At 38.5% G+C, this 25,068-nt stretch overlaps 2 protein-coding genes across 2 annotated transcripts; both read left to right on the top strand.

The window, feature by feature from the left end:
* On the top strand, positions 1-6,808 carry commd5 (COMM domain containing 5). The gene is made up of 7 exons (XM_067598622.1): positions 1-255; positions 1,054-1,214; positions 2,627-2,655; positions 2,757-2,807; positions 2,892-2,987; positions 3,276-3,351; positions 5,977-6,808. The coding sequence occupies exons 1-7, from the start codon at positions 135-137 to the stop codon at positions 6,076-6,078; spliced, it is 636 nt and encodes a 211-aa protein (XP_067454723.1). The 5' UTR covers positions 1-134; the 3' UTR covers positions 6,079-6,808.
* Positions 6,809-10,460: 3,652 nt separating this feature from the next.
* Positions 10,461-24,935, top strand: LOC137189003 (LON peptidase N-terminal domain and RING finger protein 3-like). Its single transcript, XM_067598620.1, has 12 exons — positions 10,461-11,423; positions 14,726-14,844; positions 14,950-15,072; positions 15,180-15,296; positions 15,386-15,602; positions 16,018-16,102; positions 16,471-16,585; positions 16,774-16,895; positions 17,817-17,975; positions 18,090-18,252; positions 18,406-18,555; positions 19,361-24,935. The coding sequence occupies exons 1-12, from the start codon at positions 10,730-10,732 to the stop codon at positions 19,517-19,519; spliced, it is 2,223 nt and encodes a 740-aa protein (XP_067454721.1). The 5' UTR covers positions 10,461-10,729; the 3' UTR covers positions 19,520-24,935.
* The last annotated feature ends 133 nt before the right edge of the window (positions 24,936-25,068 follow it).

The raw sequence follows: 25,068 nt of genomic DNA, 5'->3' as shown, positions 1-25,068 counted from the left end.
TCACGTGACGTGAGGCGGAAGCTGTCACATAAACAGAAAACGAACATTAAAAAAAACCTCAAAGTCCCGTACTTCCATTTACAGTTTCTCTATCTTTTTATTCGTGCATATCGCATATTATTGAATGATAAGTCATGTCTTCGAGCCACGCAAAAGACTCCAGCTTTTTGGGAAGCAGGATACCACCAGAAGTCGAATCGATGTCGAAAAACCTCAAGGATGTGGACCAAGAGATGTTCAGGAAAATACTGAAAGGTACATGAAAGGTGTTACTGTGTCTCTAAAACAGATAGCATAAGATTTAAATGTTTCTAATATCACTTATTACGGACCTGTGCCGTCTAATTGCATCTTATAACAAGACGCAGAAGTTAGCTTCAAATCTTCTGACCTGTCAAATCATAATAATAATAATCTAGTCCAGATTGGACAAGTCTAAGTACAGTGGTTTTCGATCTAGATCTAGTCTAATGTGGACTGGATAGAAAAAGCAGTGGAATCGCCCTTTTTCATGAACAAAATAAATATTTCACAAATCTGAAACTGTGTTTTAATGAGTCTCTGGAGTCTCCTTGTTAATCTAGTCCAGATTTGATGAGTCTAAGAATAGTGGTTTTTGATCTGGACCTAGTCTAATGTGGTCTGGATGAGGAAAAAAGCGGTGAAATCACCCTTTTTTCAGTTTTCATAAGCAAAAGGCATTTGCTATGATATCTGACACTTTTTCACAAGGGTAAGTGGTGAAAAAACTGAGAATCAGCCGCTAAATATTATTATTTATGTTTCCCATAACTTTCTCCTCAACTTTTCTCTTAACCCTGAATCAGAGGCTAACTTCACGTCATTGTTACAACCCAACAATATATGAAAGAAATAAAAAATAAAATACTCAATAACTAATATTGTCCTTCTGACAACCAGACTTGTGAGTGTCCTTGTCTCTGTCCAGTGCATGCTGTGATAAGATCCAGCTCCTGTGACTTTGAACAAGGATAAGCAAGTGAAGACATTCAATAAGTTCATAAATGTGCCTGTGAATTATTCTCTCTACAGCTGTAGTCAGCGCCCTGGAGGGGAAGGACTGCAGAGAGGTGATGAAGTCAATAGCAGAGAGCAGTGTCATCCCTCAGGAGAGGCTCAGTCACATCGTAGCTGGGATGTACAGAGTGCTGTCTGAGGCCATCCGCATCCCCATGTCATCACTTAAACAGGAGGTGAGCTGCTGTTAATCACTGGATGTTATAAGCTGGAACATGTTTACACAAAATTCATATTTTTCACTTTTCTTTTGGAAGATTTCAGCCTTTGTCAGTAACTCAGCAGCTGAATTGTCCATATCTGGCGCCCTTATGTGGCTTACAGACCAACAACCTATTCCACAACAGAAACTTTGATGTCTCAGCAGGATAATCACTAGTGTGATCAATAACAGTATTAATTGGGGCATTTCATTCAGGTTTTTCATTCCCAGGACTCACTGTCATGGGACCTCTAAATGGAAAGCAAAGTTATCATTTAGCTATGTTATTAGTTTCACTTGTGCTTTTTTTTGTTACTACAACATGACATGAGCTGCGTCCCAACAACACAAATTCTAACCAGGTCTGAGCAAGTACAGTAGTGTGTTCACAATGGAAAAGTGATAAAAGATATACTCAAAAACTCAGTGTGTAATAAAAAAACACTTTAGTGACTTTTTTATTTATTTGCTTAATTTCACAGAAGTTGTTTTTACATTTCACAGTAGGAAAAGCACAAGTGTAAATAATGAAAAATAATGATGACTGATTTCCATTTAGCAGCTTCAGTCTCAGGATCCTGGCATTGTGCATGTTGGCTCACTGTCACAGGCTGTGTTTGAAATCATTCCCTAATTACTTTTCCAGAGTTATGCATCTCCATACCTGTCAACGATGATGCAAAATAATGACTCATAAATGTCCAAAATTTAAATTTACTGCTCACAACAGAGTAAACTACTGAGTGTCTATTACATAGGGAGTAGTGTGTGAGCAAGTGAACAAGTTAATGATTTTGGACACAGCCACAAAGTCATGTCTTACTGGGACACTTGAGTAGAACAGAGACAATGTTAATGTTATTAGTAACAAGTGTGTATTTCCTACTATGACATGTTAAAATGTCTGCTGTGAAAAAGACTTTTTGTTCACTGATGCTGTTCACAGCTGGAAAAAGTTTTAAAAATTGCAGGATGTGGTGAGACAGGTACAGAAAAACATAAAAGTCCATCTGTTTTATCATTTTTCATCATGTTAGTACAAAACAGTTAGTATGTTTATTTTTGGGGGAGGATAATAACAAAAAACAGTATATTATAGCAGAAGTATATAGTACATATTATAAGTATTCACTATGGATATGGAAAACTTCTTAAACATGTAGTAACAAAGGTCTATTAAAGGTCTATTATTTTTAACATAATTTTTAATGGTGTGTTGTGTTTTAAGACCTCACGCAAATCACAGAATTCTCTGCCCAACTTCAACATGAGCATATTGATTGTTTGCTCTTCATAAACATGAAATTAAACATTTTGAAATATAGAAAAAATCAAAATCTTAAGTAAAATTATATCTAATAACGTTTAGTTTGTGTTTCTGTTTAGGCCTTCAAAGAAGATCTTAGAGAACTGAGGTAAAGGTTTTCATCTTATCACACCCCTTACTGTGTTGATTAATACTTCAACAACGTCAGCCCCCCCAATATTACATTTGTGGTTTCTGTTTTTTCTTTAGGATACCAGAAGACTTTATCACAGATTTCTCCAGTGTGGTTTTTGGAAATCGGTACGTTGAATTCTTTAGAACCTGTTTAGTCTCGGTGGCATGTCTTTTATTACATTCCTGTGTTGCATCTCTTTGTATTTGCAGTCGTGCAGTTCTAGACGCAGCGACATCCCAGAATGATCCCCACCTGCCCACGATAGACGATCTGAAATGGAGAGTGGATGTTGCCATTTCTACAAGGTAAGATATGTAGGGAGAGAAAAAGTGTTTTTGTTTTTTCAACTGCTAACCACTTCACCGAAGCTGTTCTGTTTGTTGTTGGTTTGTTGTCTGCTAGGTGCAGAGATGCCAAAGAACTGAGGATTAAGCATCAAAGATTTTTGTTTTTAAAAGCAAGAATCACACAACTCACCTCTGAAGAATCTAGTGCTTTCTTCTCTAAAGAATGTTAAGCACATAAGATTAAGAAATCTCTAACTGGATGGTAATATAATGAAACCAGCATGTGTGTTTCCCCTGTCTCCTCAGCTCTTTAGCCAGGGCCCTGCAGCCTTCTGTGCTGATGCAGATGAAACTATCAGATGGAAGTTTTCACCGGTTTGAGGTATTTAAACAATTTACTTGTTTCTGGTCGTACACGCAGTTTTACATTCTAATCCAAAGAAGCTGTTTTCAGAGTAAAATTATTTGCCCAATTCATAGCGGTATGTCAAAAGCTTCCACTCTCACATCAGTACTGACGGCTCGTAAATGAATGAGCCAAACGCCTTAAGTCTTAATCATCATCAACAATCGTGAGTGTCACAGTTCAAGTAAGACTCTTAGTATCTGACGTAATCTTCCAGCTAGTGGCTTAATTGTCTTGGAGTAAAGTGACTTGTTGAAAGCACATCTACTCCAGTGGAAGTTGACAGAGAGGAGGTGTTTTCTTTCCCCCTCCTCACCCAGAGACAGGTGTGAGAGAATACTTACAAGTCTCATACTGTCTATATTTATAGCATTTATTAAAATAATTAAAATGACTTCTATACTGTGCTTACAAGTTTTTTCATACTGCATATCTACGTAAAACTACTCAAACACATTTGTGTATATATTTATCAAACACTTTGATTTCATCTCTTTTCTTAAACTGTTCAATTAAAGTTTGAGAACTTTATCAACTACAGTACATTCAGGCTTTGCAAGCTTTGGCTGTTCTGGGTTCATGTTTATAAGAAATGGGATTTAATTTACTCCCAGTAGTATTATATAACTTAAAAAGCACTGTGGTGTATATATTCTCAGTTTATGATCAGTCTGTGAGCCTGAAAGAACTTGGCTGTCTGCCAGTAGGCTAATGTAGGTTTGTTTTAGTTGTTACGTAATAGCATTACAGTGAAATGAAGTAACATTTATTAATTACAACCTGACCTACATTCAGTTCTGAACTGAGTTACACATACGTTTGGATAGTATATTTCTCATTGTCCATATGGTATCTGCATGGTGAGTTGTAACACACGTTGTATATGAGAATATTGTTTACAATACAAAAAATAAAAGCTAACAGAAAAAAATAGATAGTGTAGAACTGTTTCACTGCTAAAAATGATGACTTCACTTTAACCTTTTTAGTTGATATTGCACTAGATTTTTCTTATAAATGAGCAAAATACAAAGTCATGTCAGTTTGAATAAAACATAAGATTGTAGTTTAACTGTACCAACAATAGACACAACAATTACAATATTATTATAACATTTATAACTTAAAGGTTACTATGCAGGATTGTTGGCCCCTCCTCCCCGGCTCAATGAGCGAGTGAGAGAGAGAGAGAGAGAGAGAGAGAGAGAGCGGTGGTGGAGCAAGCTAGAGAGTGAATGAAGAGAGTGAGTGGTGCTGGCGAGAACAAAGGTGTGAATCAGATAAATTAAACATATTTTCTGATCGTTTCACCGCCATTTTGTTCTAAAGCACAAATAAACATGCCCACACCTCCGCACAACTCTGTGAGAAGGTTCTGCATTACTGGATTTTGTGTGAATGCAGAGCTTCATCCTGTCTGCTGTGGCCTCTCTGCTCTGCGTGTGTGTAGCTCAGCCCCGCCCTCCATCAAGCAGACAGACAGACCTGCTGCTCTTTATCCATCCGTGATGCAGAGACAGAGAGCAGAGCGGAGCAAACACAGCAAAATAATGAGAAAATACAGGCAGAAGGCAGAATCTCTGCAGATAAATACACCAGCACACAGTGTGGATAATGGTGGAGGTAATAGGTGATGATTGAGAGGGGTTACTTTTTTATGAGTCTATACATTGTTTTTTAGGAAAATCCTGCATAGCATACCTTTAATAATACAAATGTACCCATATGGAATAAAAGCAGTTATTGATAAATGATCAAGAAAGTTCTTAATAGAAAGAGAAAGAAAGAAAGATATGACCAAATAATGGAAACTGAATCCTAAGTTACAGTAGTAAGATGTTTTACTCAACAGGGGGCGCCATACTCCACACCTGCCTGATCATTTCAGGATGGGTGCTGCACTTCAAAGTAGCCTACTAATGTGGAGCGAAGCATGATGGTCTACTATGGCTGCACCTAGCCCAGTGGTTACATAAACAGCTTACAGCAGTATTACAGGATTAGTAGCAACAACATCCGATGTGCAGATTCTATTGACGGGTGTACCTTATCTCTACCTGATATGTGCTTCTCAGGGTTTATCTCACGAGTGCGACTGAAGGATATCTGCTGCTGTAAACACCAAAAAAACATTAGATGATAGCACAAGAGAGTCACATAAATTATAGGAGCTATAAAAGAAACCCGTACGTATGTGCATTAGAGAGGACAGAGGTCTCAGCTGTGAATCATTCACAGTGAAATTCAAAGCCTTTCAGACCTTCAGGAACCACCTTTCAGTGACCATTTAAACATCAGATACACACCCAGTAGACTGTCAGCACTAAGTTTATTGAAAATGCGACATTTTTGCTTCAAAGTGATGCTAACAATGTAATTATTTTACAGTTTTTAACAATTTTCTAAATACCCATTCCTTTTTTTTTTAAACAAACATCTGTCTCAGCCATGATCCTATATTATATCACTATAATGTTTTGCGTGTCATCATTGTGATGTTATTCTGTATCAACACTGAAGCTCCACAATGGCTCTGCAGCTGATTTCAGACTTAATAGTCCTTCTTCATCGTCAGTGAATTGTTGTTGTTTCCCTGTTCAGGTGCCCGTGTCCAAATTCCAGGAGCTGCGCTACAACGTGGCTCTGATCCTAAAAGAGATGAACGATCTGGAGAAGAGGAGCATTCTCAAGATCCAAGACTGATGCACCATGCAGGGCTGTTAGTGAATTAAACTGTCCCCTCTGCTTAGTTTGTGACATCCGGTGGAGTTTGTAAATTTACACAACACACAGAAAACCACAAAATTTAAGAACTTCAAATATGATGTTATATAAATGATGATGATAATAATCAAAATGTCATGATGTTATGCTTTGATGGTGTTGGCATCCAACATACTCGACTGCTAACAGAGTGTGAAATGATAAGTCGAGTACAACCAGAGTACCTGAATGCTGAAAATAGTTTCCTGTGTCACAGCCTTTATTTAAAAACAAATCTTAATATCAGACTGTTGTTCTTTTCCCTGTAATACTGTATATATTAGCATTTATTCAATTCAATGGTTGTCAGGAGCTTTGAGACCGGTGCAAAGTCTCTATTGTGCCAAAATACACATGCAGTCAGGTGAGCTCTCAGAAACTCTCTGGCTAAGCGGCCACTTTAACTGGTGTCATGTGATCCAGTCTGTTGTTGAGACTGAACAATGTCTGAACATGAAAATATGTTAGTCAATGAATGAACAGGGTGATTTCCTTTTCTACTCTTGTGTTAATGGACTGAATTCAAACCAGTGATAAATAAATGTGATTAAACAATGTTTTTGTTTGTTGTTGTAAAAACAGTAAAAAAAAAAAAATTAGTTTTTTTTTCTGTTATTTTGTATGTTTTTTTTCACAATACTGAATTACTAATAAAATCTGTTGATCACTACATGTGCCAAAAATAGATGATTTCTTCATATTTTAACAAAAGAGGTAGGATAAGTAAGATATTTTACACGAAATGACAAGAAAAATAGAGAAGTGATGATTTGTATGGATGTTTTACGTGCTGTAGTTTTTATATTTCATTATATTGTAAGTAATATTTCTGCTTTCAGTGTAATGCAGTCCCGCAACATCACAAAGTACAGCCTCAAGATATACCATAGTCGTCCTTGTACCTAAAGGTTTAAGGTTCTGACCATGTGCTTGTAATCAATGCACACAGTGGTGCATTGACTGGAAAGGAGAACTGAACATTTTGAGTTAGGTAAATGGTGTCTTGCATTGCATAACATTGTGCAGGTGTTTCCATTTATCAGGTAGGGACACTTAAAGCACAGCTGATTATATAATGTCAAATAATATCACTATTTTACAGCCTTAGAATACATGACAAACCTGATGCTTAGATGCCACACAACACCACAGAGCTTGTATCCAAAGCACTGTGAATGAACGGCGTCTTCGATCATAAAATGTAACTGGATTACATATATGGGAGTCATGCGTCCTGATTGAACATCTCAAGGAGCAGCCCAGCAAGATCCAGGTTTAAAGACAGAAGTTCAATAGTTCTCCATGAGTCACTTGTACCAAAAGAAGCAGGATTCAGAGGCTTTCACAGAGACTGAAACATAACTTACTTTGTTAACAAAAACTGTATATATTTTTAACTTAACTTCATTAACTCAATTGATTAAACTTATGGTAACTTTTAAAAACTGTTACATATTAAATATATTCTGGTTCCCCAAAATTAGGAAAGACAGGATGCTCACAAAAACTGAATTTAATACAGCATCTATTTGTGTGTTGACATTAAATTGAGGCTTAGTTATAAAATTCTGACTTCTAACATTAAAATATAATATTCTAATAAGTAAAAGCTGTTTTTTTAATTGAACTGGGATGTGATAAGTGCCAACATTTGCTCCTTAATGCTCAACATTTATCAAATTTGTTTAACCTCCATAAGCTATTATCTATTGTTATATCAATACAGATACAAGGCTTTATTTTACACCAAACATCTGTTCTTCACATTGATCATTAACAGAACTGATCCTGCTCTTACTTCTCCAAACAGAGACCAACATAAATCAGTTTAGAAAAACTCATCTGTGCCATGAAGTGATGAAAATATAATTGTCATGCTCACACAAGTTGTCAGGCACACATAGTGAAATCTGATTTCAGAGTTTTGTCACGTTACCTCGATTCTCTCACACTTTTCATTCCTGTATGTTTATGTGTTTTTGAAGGAACGCACTTAAAATATGAGAACACAACACAAAAAACAAAGCACAAGTGCAGCCTTGGCATCGGTCACATGAATATCCAGAGCATTGTTTTTTCCGGCTAAGTACCACCTTGTATAATAGTCTGTTAGGTGACATTGAGGATAACTGCTGGTCTCAACCCAGTATACAATGTCCAGACAATCTGCACTAGAAGAGCTGGCTAGACTGCATTACTGGCCTATTTAGACACACAAACAAGCATATTCAAGGTGTAAAGCTAGACAATCTCATTGTGTGTGTGAGTGTGTATCTGACTGGCCACATGTGTGGTCAATCTGTTTGTTTGCATAATGCTCCTCTAGTGTCCTCATTTGCATACACTGTATGTCAGTCAGTCTGTACATATGTGTCAGTCTGTCTGTGTCTGCTGCGGTGTACATGTCAAGCAGCGATTGTGTCTGTGTGTGGGATTGAGTTCACAGGCTAGACTGGCCGACCTATATTACCAGCACTACTACAACTGACATGGACACTGATCGACTGACCAGCCTATAATCCCCGCTTACACACACACACACACACACACACACACACACTCACCCGTGTAGCAAACAGGTTTTATTGTGAGCCAGCAGGAAATGCTATTCACGGGCTTCAGGTGATGCTAATAATACCATGTGATCTATCAGAGCAAATTTGGAGGACAATCTCTTTGCCAGTCATTAAACTCTGACCACAACCTACTTCTAATTCTAGCTTCAACTGTGAACTTAGTTAATGCACTTTTAAAATGCATACAGTAACATGTAATGACACTAGAACTGCAACAACCAGTCGATTAATTGATTAGTCAACTGGAAGAAAATTAATCTACAACTATTTTGATAATCAGTTTATCGTTTCAGTCATTTTTCAAAATAAAAATACCAAACATTCTCTGGTTCCAGCTTCTTAAATGTGAGTGTTTGCTGTTTTTCTTTGACATATATAACAGTCAATTGAATATATTTAGGTTCTGGACAGAAAAAGCTAACTGAAGACATAAATTATCAATAAAAACATTAATAAAAATGGAAAATAAATGACAAAAATAATACTAAAAGAAAATAATGAAAATAATAGTTAGTTGCAGCTCTAGGTGACATTAATATCGTTATAACAGTCTCCCTTTAACAATAGTCTTGATGATTTTTTTTGTCATTATGCAAACACATTTATACAACAATGTCTGGTTAAACTTCAGAGTTCGGGTGAGTGACTGTTGCCTGCCACAGTTATCAAACACACATGCGGTGTCACAGTTTGATAAAGTTATATATATATATATCTGGCCCGGCTTTGTCTCGTCTGACACCCTGGAAAATGATCTGAAGGGCAGTGACGGAGGGGTGACATCCTCTGCTGTCGGCACAAATGATTAAATGCTCAGTTTGTGTAAGAGCTGAACTGGTTTACCTGCCTCATAACACTCAAACTGCTGCTTGTGTGTCGTAACAACAAGCTTTGTAAAATTAAGTGCATAAAAAATTCAACTTGATCCATAAAAGAAGGAATGATTTCATTTCCTGATAAATAGTAACTTGCAAATGTTTTTCATAGCATCTTTTCACAACTATTTGCAGATCATATATTTTTATTGTGTAAGTAAATAAACTGACACAGAAAGGGAGTTCCTCCATAGACCTGCACCCATGAGTTAATTATTCTGTCATATAACTTTCAAACAGTTGCCCCAGATCAGTTTTATGACTGAACCAGCAACAGTTTAATCTGTGACTCTACACCAGAAATATCGTCCCTCAAAAAAAAAACCATTCACCACTTGAAAACTGTCTGTGATGGACAAATGGAAAATTCACTTAGTAAATCTACTTTGTAACTCATGGGACTGACTTAACATGTTTTACCTGATGAAAACCTTGATGGGGTTGGATGTGCACACTATTGACCTTTTTAACTGCCCTAAAATATACCTCAAAAATAGCCTGAATAGTTCTAACAGCTGTTTATTGTGTTTATTATAAGGGATCCTAAATGAAACAGATCACTGATAAACTGCACCCAAAGAAACCTTATTTAAGTTTTTCTTTTGGAATATATAAGTTGTTTCATAAATGAAACTGATCTATCCCATCTGTAGATAAGACATACTGCAGACCAGACTATAAACTGTAGAAACTCATGATGTAAGAAGACTTTATTACACATTTATTACTGTGAATAAGGTAACACCAGTAAAAGTCATTGTTTGGTGGTGACCTCGGGACCACATGGGGTCCCGCACTGACCCGCCAGTGTTTACTGGTGTCTTGCTTGCAGGTCAGACACCCCCCACACCCCCCACACTCCAAGTGTTACATGGCAGATTGTTTTGTAACAGTTTTTCTACGCTCGCCCAATCAGAACAGCTGGTCTGCATCACATGACACAACTTTTACATAACTGTTTTTTTTTTTTCCTTGGCTGCTCCATTGAGAATAATATGGGTGCTTCCTGGACTGGAGCATGAAGGTGCAGTGTGGTCAGTCCTTCCCGGCAGACACAAACATGAATGGCAGAGGTGCTGTTCAGCAGACACGCAGCACATACTGCAGGTGAGGGGAAAGACTTCACACAAGCTGCTGGACATGGGGACAGAGAGTGAGAGCATGCTGCAGCTCGCAGCGGAGGCTTTCCAGTCGAAAAACTTTGACCTGGCTGCGGATATCTACGAGTGCCAGCTAGCGGGTCTCGGAGATCCAGGGAGCCGGCAGGAGCTGATGGTGAAACGGGCTGACGCGCTCGCCTTCGGGGGCAAATTCACGGACGCTTTCGACCTGTACCGGCAAGCCTCGGAGATAGACAGACTGCGACCTACTCACCTGGCCAACCTCATAGAGTACCTGACGGGTAGTATCAAGAGGCAAGACGGGGGGGAGAGTCAACACAGCATCCCCAGAAAGGGTGAGGAGGCAGGGGCGGCAGCGGGATGCCCCGGTACGGGTGCCACAGGTTGCGGCTACGGAGATTTCTCGTGCCGGATCTGTCTGAGCTCCCTGTTCGAGCCTGTGACTTTGCCGTGCGGACACTGCTTCTGTAAGAAGTGTCTGGAGAGGGAGAGGAAGGAGAAGGAGCGGTCGGTGGTGTGTAAGGAGTGCGGGGACACATCCAGGGTGGCTGACGGCCAGAGTTACAGGGTCAATGTGGTCCTCAGCAACCTGCTGGCCAAGTGGTTCCCGGCCCTACACCAGGCCGGCCGGCTGAGGCGAGAGGGCAACGGGCTTTACGCAGAGAAGAAGATGCAAGCTGCGCTGGAGAAATACAACCAAGCCATACTGATAGGTAGGACACTAAACTTACTGGTGTTTTTATGAGAAACTTTAGTGGTTTCTGGAGCTGCTGTGTGTGTTTGTTACATGACCAGCCTACATATGTCTGCTGCTTTAACTTCGTGTTTTCTGTTTCTTACTCTTCAGTGTAATAAGAGTGTTGGTACCAGATGACTTATCATGATGCCATAATAAAACAACGCACTTATATGACTTGTTTCATAAGTGTGAGGCAGCTGCGGCATTCTGCAGTAGATGCCTTTCTGCTGGCATCTGAGAGTCTCAGCAGCATGTGTTGGATAACAGGGTTATGTAGGCTGGGCCAGTGGACCAAACATTGCGTAAGCACGTAACCCGCCTCCCTCAGCTCCCTTATTGTATAACGTCAAACAATGATTCAGGCAAATGTGGGTCAAGGGTATTATTGCAGGTCACCACTAGGCTCACAAGTGCTCAAAACAGTTTTATGTAGGCAGGCAGAGGTGCTGTGGTGTTGAAACAGGTGAACTGTGACCTCTAGACAGGGATTATGAGGGGTGAAATAACCCCCAGTATATGCATAGTTAAACTATGCTTTCAGGCAGTTGTTAATTAGGATCATCAGTGGTATGGAATAAAGTTTACTTACATTTCTGTACTGCTTTTTATGATCAATGCAGTGTATGTTAGTGATGATAAAGTGGTTGAATTCTATTTGGGAAAAAAAAGTAGTGTAAAGTGAATTTAAGTGAATTTTGGGCGTGTGTGTGTGTGTGTGTAACAAACTGTGTGGCACTGGATCACACAAGGCCCTACTTTGATAATTTAGTTTGCTACTGAAATAGAGAATGTCCTCTGACACAGTCAGAAGTCTTTTATGACCGGGACACTTTGACTTTACTGTGTCATACTGGTTACAGCTCAGCCATTTTACAAGCTGCTTATATAAGTTTAAAGCTGTTTCATCTTCCAAGAAGCAGACCATAGTTTCAATGGCTGATCATTCGACCGCTGATAGAAGCACCACTTTGAATGAATTGCTCAAGGCTTGATCAACAACACCGACATTACTTTACAATGAGGCGTCCTTCAGTAGAGCATCTATCTCCCAGCTGCTGCAGTGGAGCCACTCAGAGGTCAACACTTGACTGTTGTTGTGCTCCGTCAGTATAGATCAGGATGGTCCTGGGCTGTTTCCAGGCCTGAGTGTGTATCAGGATGTTGTTCACAGTAATGTTACACGTCCAGCAAAGGTCTTTTATAAAAAATGATGAAAGAATATCATAACAGTCGTGTTTTGGAGGGGCTAGTGTCAAACTATTGCACAATGATCTGCAGAAAAAAATGTTGATCTTTGGCCAAAGTAGAGAGGAGAATGATACTGTTTGTATTATATTGATACCTTTAGAGCTGTAACGATTAGTCGATCAATTGATTGGTCGATTGATCGACCATTTTGAGTAACTTTTAAGAAAAAGATGCTAAAGTTTCTTCAGTAAAGTGAATAATTTTAGCAGTAAGGTTCTTTAGTGAGCTGCATATCTTTGGGTTGTGGACAAAAGGAGACATTTTAAGTTGCGTCTTGGGCTTTGGGAAACACTGATCAACATTTTTTACTATTTGTTGACATTTTCATGAGCGAGAAAATACTTGAAAGACCAGTAATGAAAATAATCGCTAGTTGCAGCCTTAGATACATTTTTGGTTATTAAGTAATGACACAAAATCCCATATGGAGCACTTACTTAACTAAAGAATGTGTGTAAATTAGTTTGTGGTCTGGATCTCTAGAAGAACTAAAAGAATCTTTTGTGCGTTTATTTAGGGCAATGCAGTCAATGTTTCTGCATTTAGTGAAGCATTTTATGGAAATATGTTTCTGGCCTCAGACATGCGGACTTGCCTCAAGAATGAAAAACAGGGTTGACCACTTGTTTTGGGGTTAAGACTAAGTTTAAGAGTTGGATCTAGGTCAATAGTTGGATAAGGGTTCTGTTGGGTCATGTAGCTGTTATGGATAAAATTGGGGTAAGCCTCCATTGAGTTAATGCAAGTCAGTCTTATAATTAGCACAGGTCTATGTGTGTGAGTGTGTTTGTGTGTATGCATGTGCGTGTGTAACAAGGCAGCTTAGTTGTGCTGTGTAGTATGTGTGTCAAACAATGGCACTTGTGTTTTATTTATATAAATATAGTGCGAGACATTTACATCCGCAACCTGCGGGTCAGCTTAGATTTCTTCCATCTCTTTTCACTTGTCGTCTCTTCTTTACTGCTGCTTCTGTTTTTATTTCTCTCAGTGATTTACTACCTATGTCTGTACAAAATCCAGAGAAAGGTTTCCCTCTGATTCCCATATGTCTAACTGCGACATTTGCATAAGTTCTTATAGTTATGAAACCTGGTATGTGGGTGACCTTGATAGTGCTGCATGGTTTTATAAGGCTGCATTTTTTTTTCATAGCACGTTTTGTAATGTGGAAACGGATGCATGTTAAATAGTTCTCCGTTCATGTAACTCGAGACCTTATATCACCAATAAATTCAGCTTTTTAGGACATAAGAAAAACAGTATTATTTTCACATTAATGGCGCCATGTTTTTTTAACAGTCTGCAGTAGGTTGTGAAACAGCTGCTGTGGTTTAGGGGTCATGAATCCTACTGAGCATGTAAACTGAGCAGGTTTCAAGCTGAAGGAAATAAATTTGAAACAGGTGGTCAAATAATCGACAGAATACTAATTAACAACTATTAATTACATTAATATCTATTAATACTAAGCAAAAATGCCAAACATTTGCTGGTTCCAGCTTCTCAAATTAGATAATTTGCTGCTTTTCTCTGTTTATGGGCTGAAATGAGCTGTAGATAATCTGCAGACTATTTTATCAATTAATTTATGATAATTAGTTTTTTTTAAATGTTAGTATAATTTGCCAGAGCACAAGGGGACATCATCAAAAGATGTTCAGTTGACAATTACATTAAACAGAGGAAGGTGGCAAATCTTCACATTTGAAGAGCTGAAATCAGAGTGTTTGCCTTTTTTGCTTAAAAAATGATTGATTATCAAACAAGTTACCAATAAATTGTCTATCTAATGACTAATTGAGTAATTGTTTCAGCTCTACTCTGTTTTATATCAGTATGAATTCAATATTGTTGGGTTTTAGACTTTTGGTCTGGGAAATTGTGAGAAATTTTTTAAAACTTTTTTCTGATTCATCGATTCATTGAAATTAATAATTTATAATGAAAAAAAATGCAGGGCTATTCCAATCTAACACTAATTAACTAACAAACTGTCTTCTTAATCGTCCCTCCTGTTCTCCTCAGCACCCACGGACCACATACTGTTCAGCAACCGCTCCCAGATCCACTCTAGTCTGAAACACTATGAAAAGGCTCTGAGAGACGCTGAGATGGCCTGCAGACTCATGCCTCTCTGGTCGAAGGTAAGGCAGAGTGACAGATTTATTTGTTCGGCATTATAATAAACCGATAGTTCCCACGTGGATGTTGGATGTATATGAGGTCATATGTCTTCTGAATGCCAACAGGGTCATGTTCGAAAGGCTCAGGCTCTGGTGTCACTGGGCAGGACTGAGGAGGCACTGAGAGAGTACCTGGTGTGTCTGTCCATAGAGCCTGACTGTAGACTGGCTAAGACTGAGGCTCATAAGGTACCCGGAGTTAGTTTAATATATATTTTTAATATATTTATGAAGTCAAAGATCTCTATTGCTATTTACAGAAAGTAATCACATCCTTGTTTTCTGTCCTCTCTCAGCTCCTTAGTGATCTCCTGGCCCCAGTCACAGATCAGGTCCCTGAACACATCTCAGACTACTCCAACATACTGTCTTCTAGAGCACACATCAAAAACAGCATCATCGCTCCCTCCCAGGTAAGAGATGGTCTCACTTCTTATTATCATCACTGTCTAAAAACAGAATAACATGTAGGGAACATGAGGTTTTATTATCCTTCTCTCAGACCCTCAGTCCTGCCCAGTGGTCATCAGAGTCCAGTCTTGCGTCTGCCCCTCCTGCGCCTGAGAGGCCAGACAGCAGTGAGGTCAAAGGTCAGGGACGCCTAGAAGCCAGGAAGCTGGACCACTGTTTCCTCCTCAAACGAAAACAAAGGAGCACAGAGGACGAGACGGACGAGGGAGGACTGGAGAGGAGGGGCGATCACAAGAGATTCAAGTCTGGTGAGCTTTTGGAGGGTGACACACACACACAAACACACACACATACATGGTTTAATGATTTTAAAGATACAAAAAGTGTTCATGCTATTATCTCCTATCACACTTCTATTGCAACATATGTGAGGTTCATCAAATTTTGCACTTAAAAAGAGGCTTTTTAAACTAACTACACTTTCATTTATTTTTATCAGATTGTATGCAATAAGTTAGAATAGAAATGATTAAACTAGATTTGTTTTGAGAGTTCCAAACCACATATATGAGGGCCGTCTCTTTGTAAACCAAAACCTCTGATATGATTCACAGGACTAGTCAGTACAATGCTTTTCTTTGTTCCTCATCAGGAAAATAACGAGAAAACTCAAACTGAAGCTGATTCTGTGTCTCATGTTTCTGATAATCTCTCCACATGTAGAGCCAGCAGAGGGGACTGATTCATTGGGGTGTGTCGCTGGTGGCCTCTTGGACCCGACTGATCTGGAATGTTCTCTTTGTATGAGGTGAGATTTGCTTTTCAGCTTAATGTAGAGCTAAAACCGATCACTCAACCTGACTCTGTACTGTCTAACACCCAAACCAGTTAAAAGAAAGACTATCCCGTCTGATTTAAGTAAAAAATATGTATATTTTAATGAAAAAAAATCAATAAGTAATAATGTAATGTGAAGTAAATTGCTGTATATAGTTATATAGCCCATAATATACAGACATACATAAAATAATGAATTTATATAAATTTGAAAATACCAGTGTCAAACAATGAAGAAAATGGTGAAATCTTACATCACAAGCCCTCTGTGTAATTGATCGTGTGTATCTTGCACTGTTGTGTCGCTGGTTTTGCAATGTTTGTGTGTTTCTCACCCAGACTGTTCTATGAGCCAGTGACGATGCCGTGCGGACACACTTTCTGTCTGCGGTGTCTGGAGAGATGTCTGGACCACAACCCAAAGTGTCCACTCTGTAAAGAAGAGCTGTCTGAGGTATGTGCAGTAATACTCCTACTATTCTGTGATCTAGGAAGAATAATAACCAGTTTTTAATTAGGGGAAGATATATGTCAGGTTTATGTGGCCATCACTGAAAACTGCAAGAGTCAAAGTCAGCACGCTCATGCTTCTGTTACTTTACTATCAAAGTATCCTTATATATATCTCTTATCTCTTTGTAGTACCTAGTCCAGAGGCAGTACTGCAAGACAGTATTAATGGAGAACCTGATATCTAAGTATCTTCCCTCCGAGCTCATGGAAAGACAGAAAATCCACCAGGACGAGATGGCTGAGTTTTCCAAGTAAGTTTCTCCTCTCCGCCTCTCTTCTTCGCTATCTTTTTTTCGGGTTTTACTGGGTTTTTTTCGCTCTGTTTCGTTTGTTGTTCCCTCATCTTCTGCTGTCAAACCTTATCTTCTCATAGATTATGGCTTGTGTTTAAGTATCTTTGTGACTGATAAAACACGTGATTATCCCCTTCTGCTGTTTGACCTACTGACCTACAGTCGATAACGCACACTTCTGTCTAACTGACACACTGACCTCTATTAGACTGCGTCATGTCGGGTATCAAGTTTCACTTTCCTGCAGGCTGGAGCAAACAAGTTTACGCAATAAATAACTTTGCTTTAACTGGAACAAAACTGATCCACTTCCACAGTATCCAATGTTTTTTTGGCCTTTGGCCCAAACTGTAGGTCAGTTGTAGGAAAAAACGTCACAGGAGTCACACAGACATATATAGAACCATAAGTGGCCAAATATTAATATCATAATTATAATATTAATAAACGATAATAATCTTTTTTGCATATAATTTTAATTTCATTTAATTGATTCAGGCTATACAATTATTTTCATTAACAATTAATCTGCTGATAATTTAATAATAATAATTAGTCGATTAATCATTTAGTATATGGCATTTTTGCTTGAAAATGACTCAAAGAATTAATCAATAATCAAAATATTTGTAGATTAATTTTCTGACAATCAACTAATCGATAAATTGACTAATTGTTGCAGTGCCAACAGTGATACAGGCTACAAGTAATACATGCCATTATTTTTGTCATGTTTGTTCCTCCATATTTCTCAGAAGTCACACAGTTCAGTAGTTGTGCTGTGAGGATGAAGTCTTGGCAGGAACAATATCTCCTTGTATTATGATCATTCTGCTCTTTACATTCAACATGTTCTTCTTTCTTGTTGTTTCTCTTCAGTCTTAACAAGAATGTGCCTATATTCGTGTGCACCATGGCCTTCCCCACTGTGCCGTGTCCTCTCCATATCTTCGAGCCCTGCTACAGACTGATGATTCGCCGGTGCATGGAGACAGGAACCAACTGCTTCGGCATGTGTCTGGGAGACAACCTCAAAGGGTTTGTATTTGTGCATCACTTTCTTCTGTATAAATCATGTGATTGTTATTGAGTATGTGTCCAGGAAGTATAATATTTGTGTCCTCCTCCTCCTCCTCCTCTTCCCGTCTTTAGGTTTGCAGACTATGGGTGCTTGTTGGAGATTCGCGATGTGAAGTTCTTCTCTGACGGCCGCTCAGTCGTGGACACCATTGGCAGACGGAGGTTTAAAGTCATTCAGCACAGCGAGAGGGATGGATACAATACAGCTGATATAGAGTACCTGGAGGACATTAAGGTATGACGGGGTGGAGGTGTGTGGGTGGACAGGCGGAGATGGACAGCTTGGAGAAGCAGAGTTTAGCCAGAGAGGGAGGGTCGGCTAGTTCAAGGGTTGGCTGAATGAACTGCGGTTGATAAGATATTATAGCTCACATGTGTGTGTGTTTAGGTGGAGGGCGTGGCGGAGCGTGAGCTGCAGTCCCTGCATGATGCAGTGTATGACCAAGCCCTGGTATGGGTCAACTCCCTGAAGGCAGAGCAGAAGGAACGTATTGAAGGACACTTTGGACCCATGCCTGAGAAAGACTCTGTACTTCAGGTACACACACACACACACACACTCACACTCACAGAACTTACAAAATCAGTTTGTTTTTTTTGCTTTAATTTATAATTATGTTTTTCTTTAAAATCTCTCTAATATTTATCTGTAGGTTGCATTATGTTATGGGAAATTTTTCAGAAGAAAATTATGATCTTATTAGTTGAAATATTAGTAAATACTCACTGGTGTATCTACTGTTGTGATGCAATATCCACTTAAACATGGCTTTTTTTTTTTACATGTGTTTTTCAGTATAAATGCATCAGAACATTAAGAATACATCATTTTAAAGGAAAATTATGGTATTTTTTATCCTGGGTTTTGTTCTCTTAATTGTGTCCATTCTGACTGGGGTTCATGGTAACTTTGCTTTTGCTACCCCCGTAACAGAGACTCAAGAAACACAACTGAGGCAAAACAACACAACCTCCTAAATCTTTCCAAATAAACTTCGGTTTTACACAAATCATTTAGAAACTTCTCTCTCTCTGAATTTAATCGAAAGTAAATATGGAAATTGTTGTTACGTGCATAGGGATCTACTTCTGGAACATCCTGCAAGTTAACCAAACTCGCTGTGTTAGAAATGATAAAACTGAAGTTTATTTGGAGAGCTTCTCCAAATAAGAGAAGAGAGGTTCCTCAATCTCTTTAATGGAGGTGGTGAGTGCAAAGTTACTGTAGCATGACCCACAGTCAAAATAGTCACAACTGTGATACTAAGACCCAAGCTTGGAAAAAAAGTTGTTTCCTCTTGATTTTGTCTTTAAACCCTCTTCCCTTCACTTTCTTTCTCCAGGCCAGTCCTAACGGCCCGTCATGGTGTTGGTGGTTACTAGCCGTTCTTCCATTAGAGGGCCGAGCTCAGCTACCATTCCTGGCCATCACCTCTCTGAAAGATCGCCTCAGTGGGATCCGCAAAGTGCTGCTCTTCATGGCCCACAGCCGACACCGGTGACATGCTCTCAGCAAGCGTTCACCCACCTTGAAAATGCAGTAACCACCTGCCCCACAGCACCCTCCCCTCCTGCAGGCAGCAGTTGACCTGCTGTTCTTCCTTTTGATGCACAAAGAACTGATGTTGATGTGGTTGCACCTTCCCTGTTGTAGCTCCGTCCATCTACACATCAACGACGAACTTGAACTGAAAAAACAAAGATAGTATAGATCTGAATAAATAGATAACTTCCATGAACAATAGTCTTTTGACACCATGCAGATCAACATGTCCCTCTTACTTCAACTAGCACCTTCAGCTACCTTTGAACAGGAGGGACTGTCTCAATACGATTTATATTAGTCTAGATGTGTGTTTTAACAGGATCATCATCTTCCTTTGCAACATCTGGTGTTATTGTAACTATGCTATGCTAACGCGCACACGCTGTTTGTCCGACAACTCCTCGACTGCAGAAGTTGTTCTGCTGAAATGTCTTCATCTTTCCACCGTTGCCTCTCTGGCATGCCTCCATTTTTGTAGTTCTCTGTTCTTCCTGTTGCATTGCGTGTAATGTCAAGTACATGTCGTGTGTGGAATGACACACCAAAAAAAACAAAAACAAAACAGTACTGTGCAGTCTGACCTGAGTGGTGAGACTGCATTCTCAAAAACTACAGTAATTTACAACTCCCCAAAACAAGTGAGCTGCTTGTCTGAATCTATAAAGCAAAGACGAAGCAGATTTTTCACTTTAGAAACAAGTTAATCTACTGCAAATGGCAACTGCCATCAACCCATCACTGTCCACTTACTGTATGTCTTTTAATGACTTTTTGTGTAACTGCACTCATTACAATTGAGTGACTGATAATAATATTGATTAGAAGTTTACTCATTGACTCACTGAAATCCCAGTAAATGGTTTACTCATTACTGAGCGTAGACTTTTACAGATGAACATGTGTGTTTACTATTTTACCACCTTCACCGTAACTTAAACAGTAATCATTTTTGACAGCTACTTTGTCTTCCTACCTTCCTTCATGCTTCCTTTCATTTCTGTCTCCGTGTGATCCTGCAGCTGAATAACAATGGACTGAACCTTTTACATTGCTGTGCTTTAAGGCTCTTGTTCTTGTGTTTTATTCATTCATTTTTTTAAAAATTGTTTTATTTATTGTTTTCATTATTTATGCATGCAGTGACATTGTTTACATTTCACAGAAAGAGATGCTGAGCTGCTCACTTTCCAAAGGCATATTTTTTTTAATTTGATATTTGACCCCCAAACATCAGCAATGATACCCTGGTCAGAATTAGCCAATCGATAAGGAGCAACAGCTCACATGGATGCTGCGGAGGGCAAACTCTGGAAACTCAAGTTGAGGGCAGATTCCCTCCCAGAACACCTATTTTTAGTCCACTGGTGACCCAAATCTGTGTAGTATTTTTTATTGGCCCGTCATAATCTGAGCTATGTTGACTTCAACATATTTGGAGATATTTGTAATGCTTACAGGCTTAAAGCGAGCCTGTCAACAATGTGGCAAGCAGTCACATCATTCCAGCCAATATCTGGATTTCTGATACCATTATCTCCTAAGTGTATTTATTTCAGTATTTATTCTGACTTATTTTGCACTTTCACTTTAAGTAAGGGAAAGTAACGACGCAGACAGGCCTCAGGATATTTAAGTCCGACAACTTAAGAACCACAGAATAAAGTTAAATCCTCTGGTGGATTGAATTAACATGTTAAAGATATTCCCAAAGTGTAAGGAGGGACGTTGCATCTCCTAGCAGGCAGATGAAACTGCTAAAATATCCTTCAATTAGAGTTGATTGCTATTAGTAAAGGCCAGTGCCTTGTATGTATCCACAGAAAAATATGATGTGGAACTATTTTATACTTAAATTATCAGCATACCGGGTTCATTTTTCACTTTTTGATGAAAATGTGTTCATTCAAAACATAATTTTCACAGAAAGGAAATAAGCACAAATTGAAATAAAACAATACTATTTGAGAATACCTACAAACATATTTTTAAGAACAATTTCAGACTATCTGAGGCCTTGCTGATGTCTGTGACTGTTTTTTGTGACTGGGCAAAAGCGAATCTCTGGCTTCTGCAAGACATTGTTGAGCTTTGCCTTCAAATTATTTTATATATGTGTGTTTGATTTTACATGTTTCTGTGTCAATCGGGTTCTTTGTATTTTATAATTCTCTTCACTCACTGGTGTATTTGTCTCTCCGTATTTCATGTGTAAAGGTACAGGGAGTGTCATGTCAAATCATTACATTTATTATTTTGTATTTGAAGGGCCAAAGCCATTTAATGTTGTGAAAATGGAGAAACTGAGAGTGTAAAACCAGAGTAAAATTTTTTACTTTTGATATTTTCCCCACAATAATTTGTTGATATTGTACTGATGCATTATTTCTACTTTTCACCACAGTCAGATGGTCGCAATATGACAGAATGAAACAGCAATACTGTACAAAGTACTGTATGCATGCATTTATAAATTTATCATGTAGTAGCCCAAGTGTTGAATTCATTGGAAGATGTTTGTCTAAAGAGGCATTTAAAGCACTGAAAGTTAATGTTAGGATTTGAGGAAGCCAGGGGGAAACCAAAATAACTAGTTTTAACTATCTCTCCACTATGTATAAAATAATTAATCCTGTAGTGTTTGCTAATGTTAGAAATGTTAACTACTAAAAAGATATGATTAGTTAGCTCAAACTGGGCAGGAAAGGGAAAAGCCATCAGTCAAATGTAATCACAACAACAGTGTAAAAGCATATCAAGAAGATATTTCAGATTCAGAGACAAATCTTGCTCCAGACAGATGTGGAGAGGTAAAGGTAAAGGGAACTTTACTATTAAACTAATTTTTTTTACAATTTGTAGCAGTAAGTAAAGTGACAGAGGAGCCAGTCTTTTTCTTTTCACTTAATCTGGAAGAGTTGAAACAAAAAAGTTGAATCATGACGCTAACATGGATTTTGGCTCAAAACTGATATGTGTGCATTATTGTTCATCTGTGACAGCAGTCCTAGTGCCTTAAGTTGGACTTCTTCCATTTTCATGTTGATGTATAAACTGCAGTAGCTACTAATTTAGTGTGAGTCAACCTGGGGTTTCCTAAATAACATCTTAAGATAGTGATTCAAGATTTGTTTGTCACGTTCATTTGAAATAGATCCTACTCTACCCACTAGATACCACTAAAGTGATACTCCATCTTAATGTCCTGTAGCAGCAGCTGTTGTCAGCTTGAATCCATGTTATCCACTGTAACTTTGATTTTCTTCCCATCTTACCATATAGAATACATTGTTCTGTTTGAAAGGTGAAACTACAAACCTTTTAACAGCCACCGCTCAAACTTAAAAGTGTAACCCAAAACCCCTTTTTATTAGCACTTGAATTTGTGTTATACAGTTGTAGAAATCCTGTAAAGTCAGTCAGTCAAAAAAAAATCCAGCAAAAGATCCTTACTCCTTACTATTCATGGAATAGTTTGACATTTTCGTAAATATACTAGCTTGTTTTTTTGCTGAGTTAGACAAGAAGATCGATACCAATCTGTCTGTACAGTAAATATGAGGCCACAGCCGGTAAGCTTAGCTTAGGAAGTCACTGCACCCCGGCAAGAACTAGTCCAGTACATGACCCCTTGTAAAACCAAAATGTATTGTTTTTGCACTTTGTTTTTTATATGGATTAAACAAATAAGATATGACATATTAACTAGTGAGATGTTTAGGTGTTGGTGAGTGGATTTTCCTTACAGAGCCAGGCTAGCTGCTTTCTCACGTTTTCAGTTTTTATGCTAAGCTAAGCTAATCGGCTGCTGGCTGTAACCTTATATTTAACAGACAGAGATGAGAGTTTATTAATCAAAAAAATCACAGCAACTCTAATTGCTACACATTTTGTTCTTTCCAACATATGAGAAGGTTGAATATTTTTGACACCAATGAGTTTCCGTATATTGGATTAACACAAATACAACTACAGAAGAGAAGGTGTTACTTAGGAAACAGCACAGGTAATAAGCTATGACCCAGTTGGAATATGAATATAGTGGTATTTGTCTTGGTGTGAAGTATTGAATCCTTAAAGGTCAGGATGGGTTTAAGCTGCTTTTTAAGCTTGATGGTATCATTTTGATATTCTGTAGCACTCCAAACTCATAACTGTGATCATCCTTACCCACAAACACTTCCTGTGAGCTGCAGGTTTGTGCTCGGTAAAGGCTGAAGATTTCAAAGCTTCCAGTTTGTTAAGCACAGTCCTTTGCAAACAATAATGACACAAATATAGAAGTTGGATCTTTTTGATTTTTTGTCATCCAGCTATGCAAAAACAGTAGGATCATTGACATCTTGACCTTTCAGGATTCAACTACTGACCTTTTAAAGAAGTGTAACTACCTCTGGCATCCTGCTCCAGCACTTCCACAAAGAGACAGAAAGACAAATAATGCTTCCCAATTTTGTTGTTTCTCTGTTACTGTTGTTTTGTCTGTGTTTAAAGTGGAATTTGAGTTTAAACAAATATTTAATATCATCAGTGTCCCGTCAGTGCTCTAAAATGTTTTTTTTTCTTACTTGTGCCCATTTAAAAATGCATCATATTAATCAACATTTCACACTTATGAGAGATTATGTGACTTTTCAACTAAAACTGCAAAGCTGTAAAACCAGTGGTTTCTGTGTGATATATTCAACACTCATCCCAAATATTTGAACTCTTTGAAGGAGTGCTTGAATTATCCTCCCTGGTAAATTGAACACCTTCTTGGGAACAAAGTGTACGATCTTTTGAAGCTTCTGTTTAAGTTATTTAACTAACTCTGATTCACAGCACCGGTTTGTGGGAATGACTGCAGAAACAATGAGCATCACCCTCACACTTACATATATCTATTCACATCTGGAACAGCTTGTGCTCTGTGCTGTGTTCAAGAACGCTAATTAGTTGTTAGAAGAAACAATTTCTTGTTCTCTCGCTGTGTGTAAATTTCCCCACTCACAGCTCTGGGACTTGAACTGGCAACTCTTACATAACATTCCTGCTCTGCTAACTATTTGGCCTTTAAATATCCTCACATATGACAACAGGCTACACCAAGCGCTCCTCACATTTTCAAATATTTGAGTTGACTTAAGTTAGTACATTGCCTGCTTCTTTCAAAGGCTCCATGGCCTCTAAATGTGTCCAGGTGCATTCGCACAAGATGAATGTATGCCTTGACATCTCTCTGATGTTTTCTGTATATGTCTGTTTTTGATAGTAAAACTTTAGTATGCATTCTGTTTGCAACAGTTCAGTCTGAAGCTCCAGCTTGTTAATAAACCAAAAGGTTTGTGTTCTTTCTCCTGCGAGGGATAAAGACCACACTGGACTGGACTCGAGTCTGACTTCTCCTTTGTTTGTGTTCTGTGGGGTTGGCTGGTCTTCTTAGAAAGTAACAGTTCAGATTACAGGTTACATCATTGGGTTTGAATCAATTATTCACAAGATGAATCAAATCCTTCATTGTGATCT

The sequence above is a fragment of the Thunnus thynnus genome, chromosome 9, assembly GCF_963924715.1.
Source record: "Thunnus thynnus chromosome 9, fThuThy2.1, whole genome shotgun sequence".
Lineage (NCBI taxonomy): Eukaryota > Metazoa > Chordata > Actinopteri > Scombriformes > Scombridae > Thunnus > Thunnus thynnus.
Note: the sequence above shows the minus strand (reverse complement) of the source record. Positions and strands in the feature narration are given on the sequence as shown.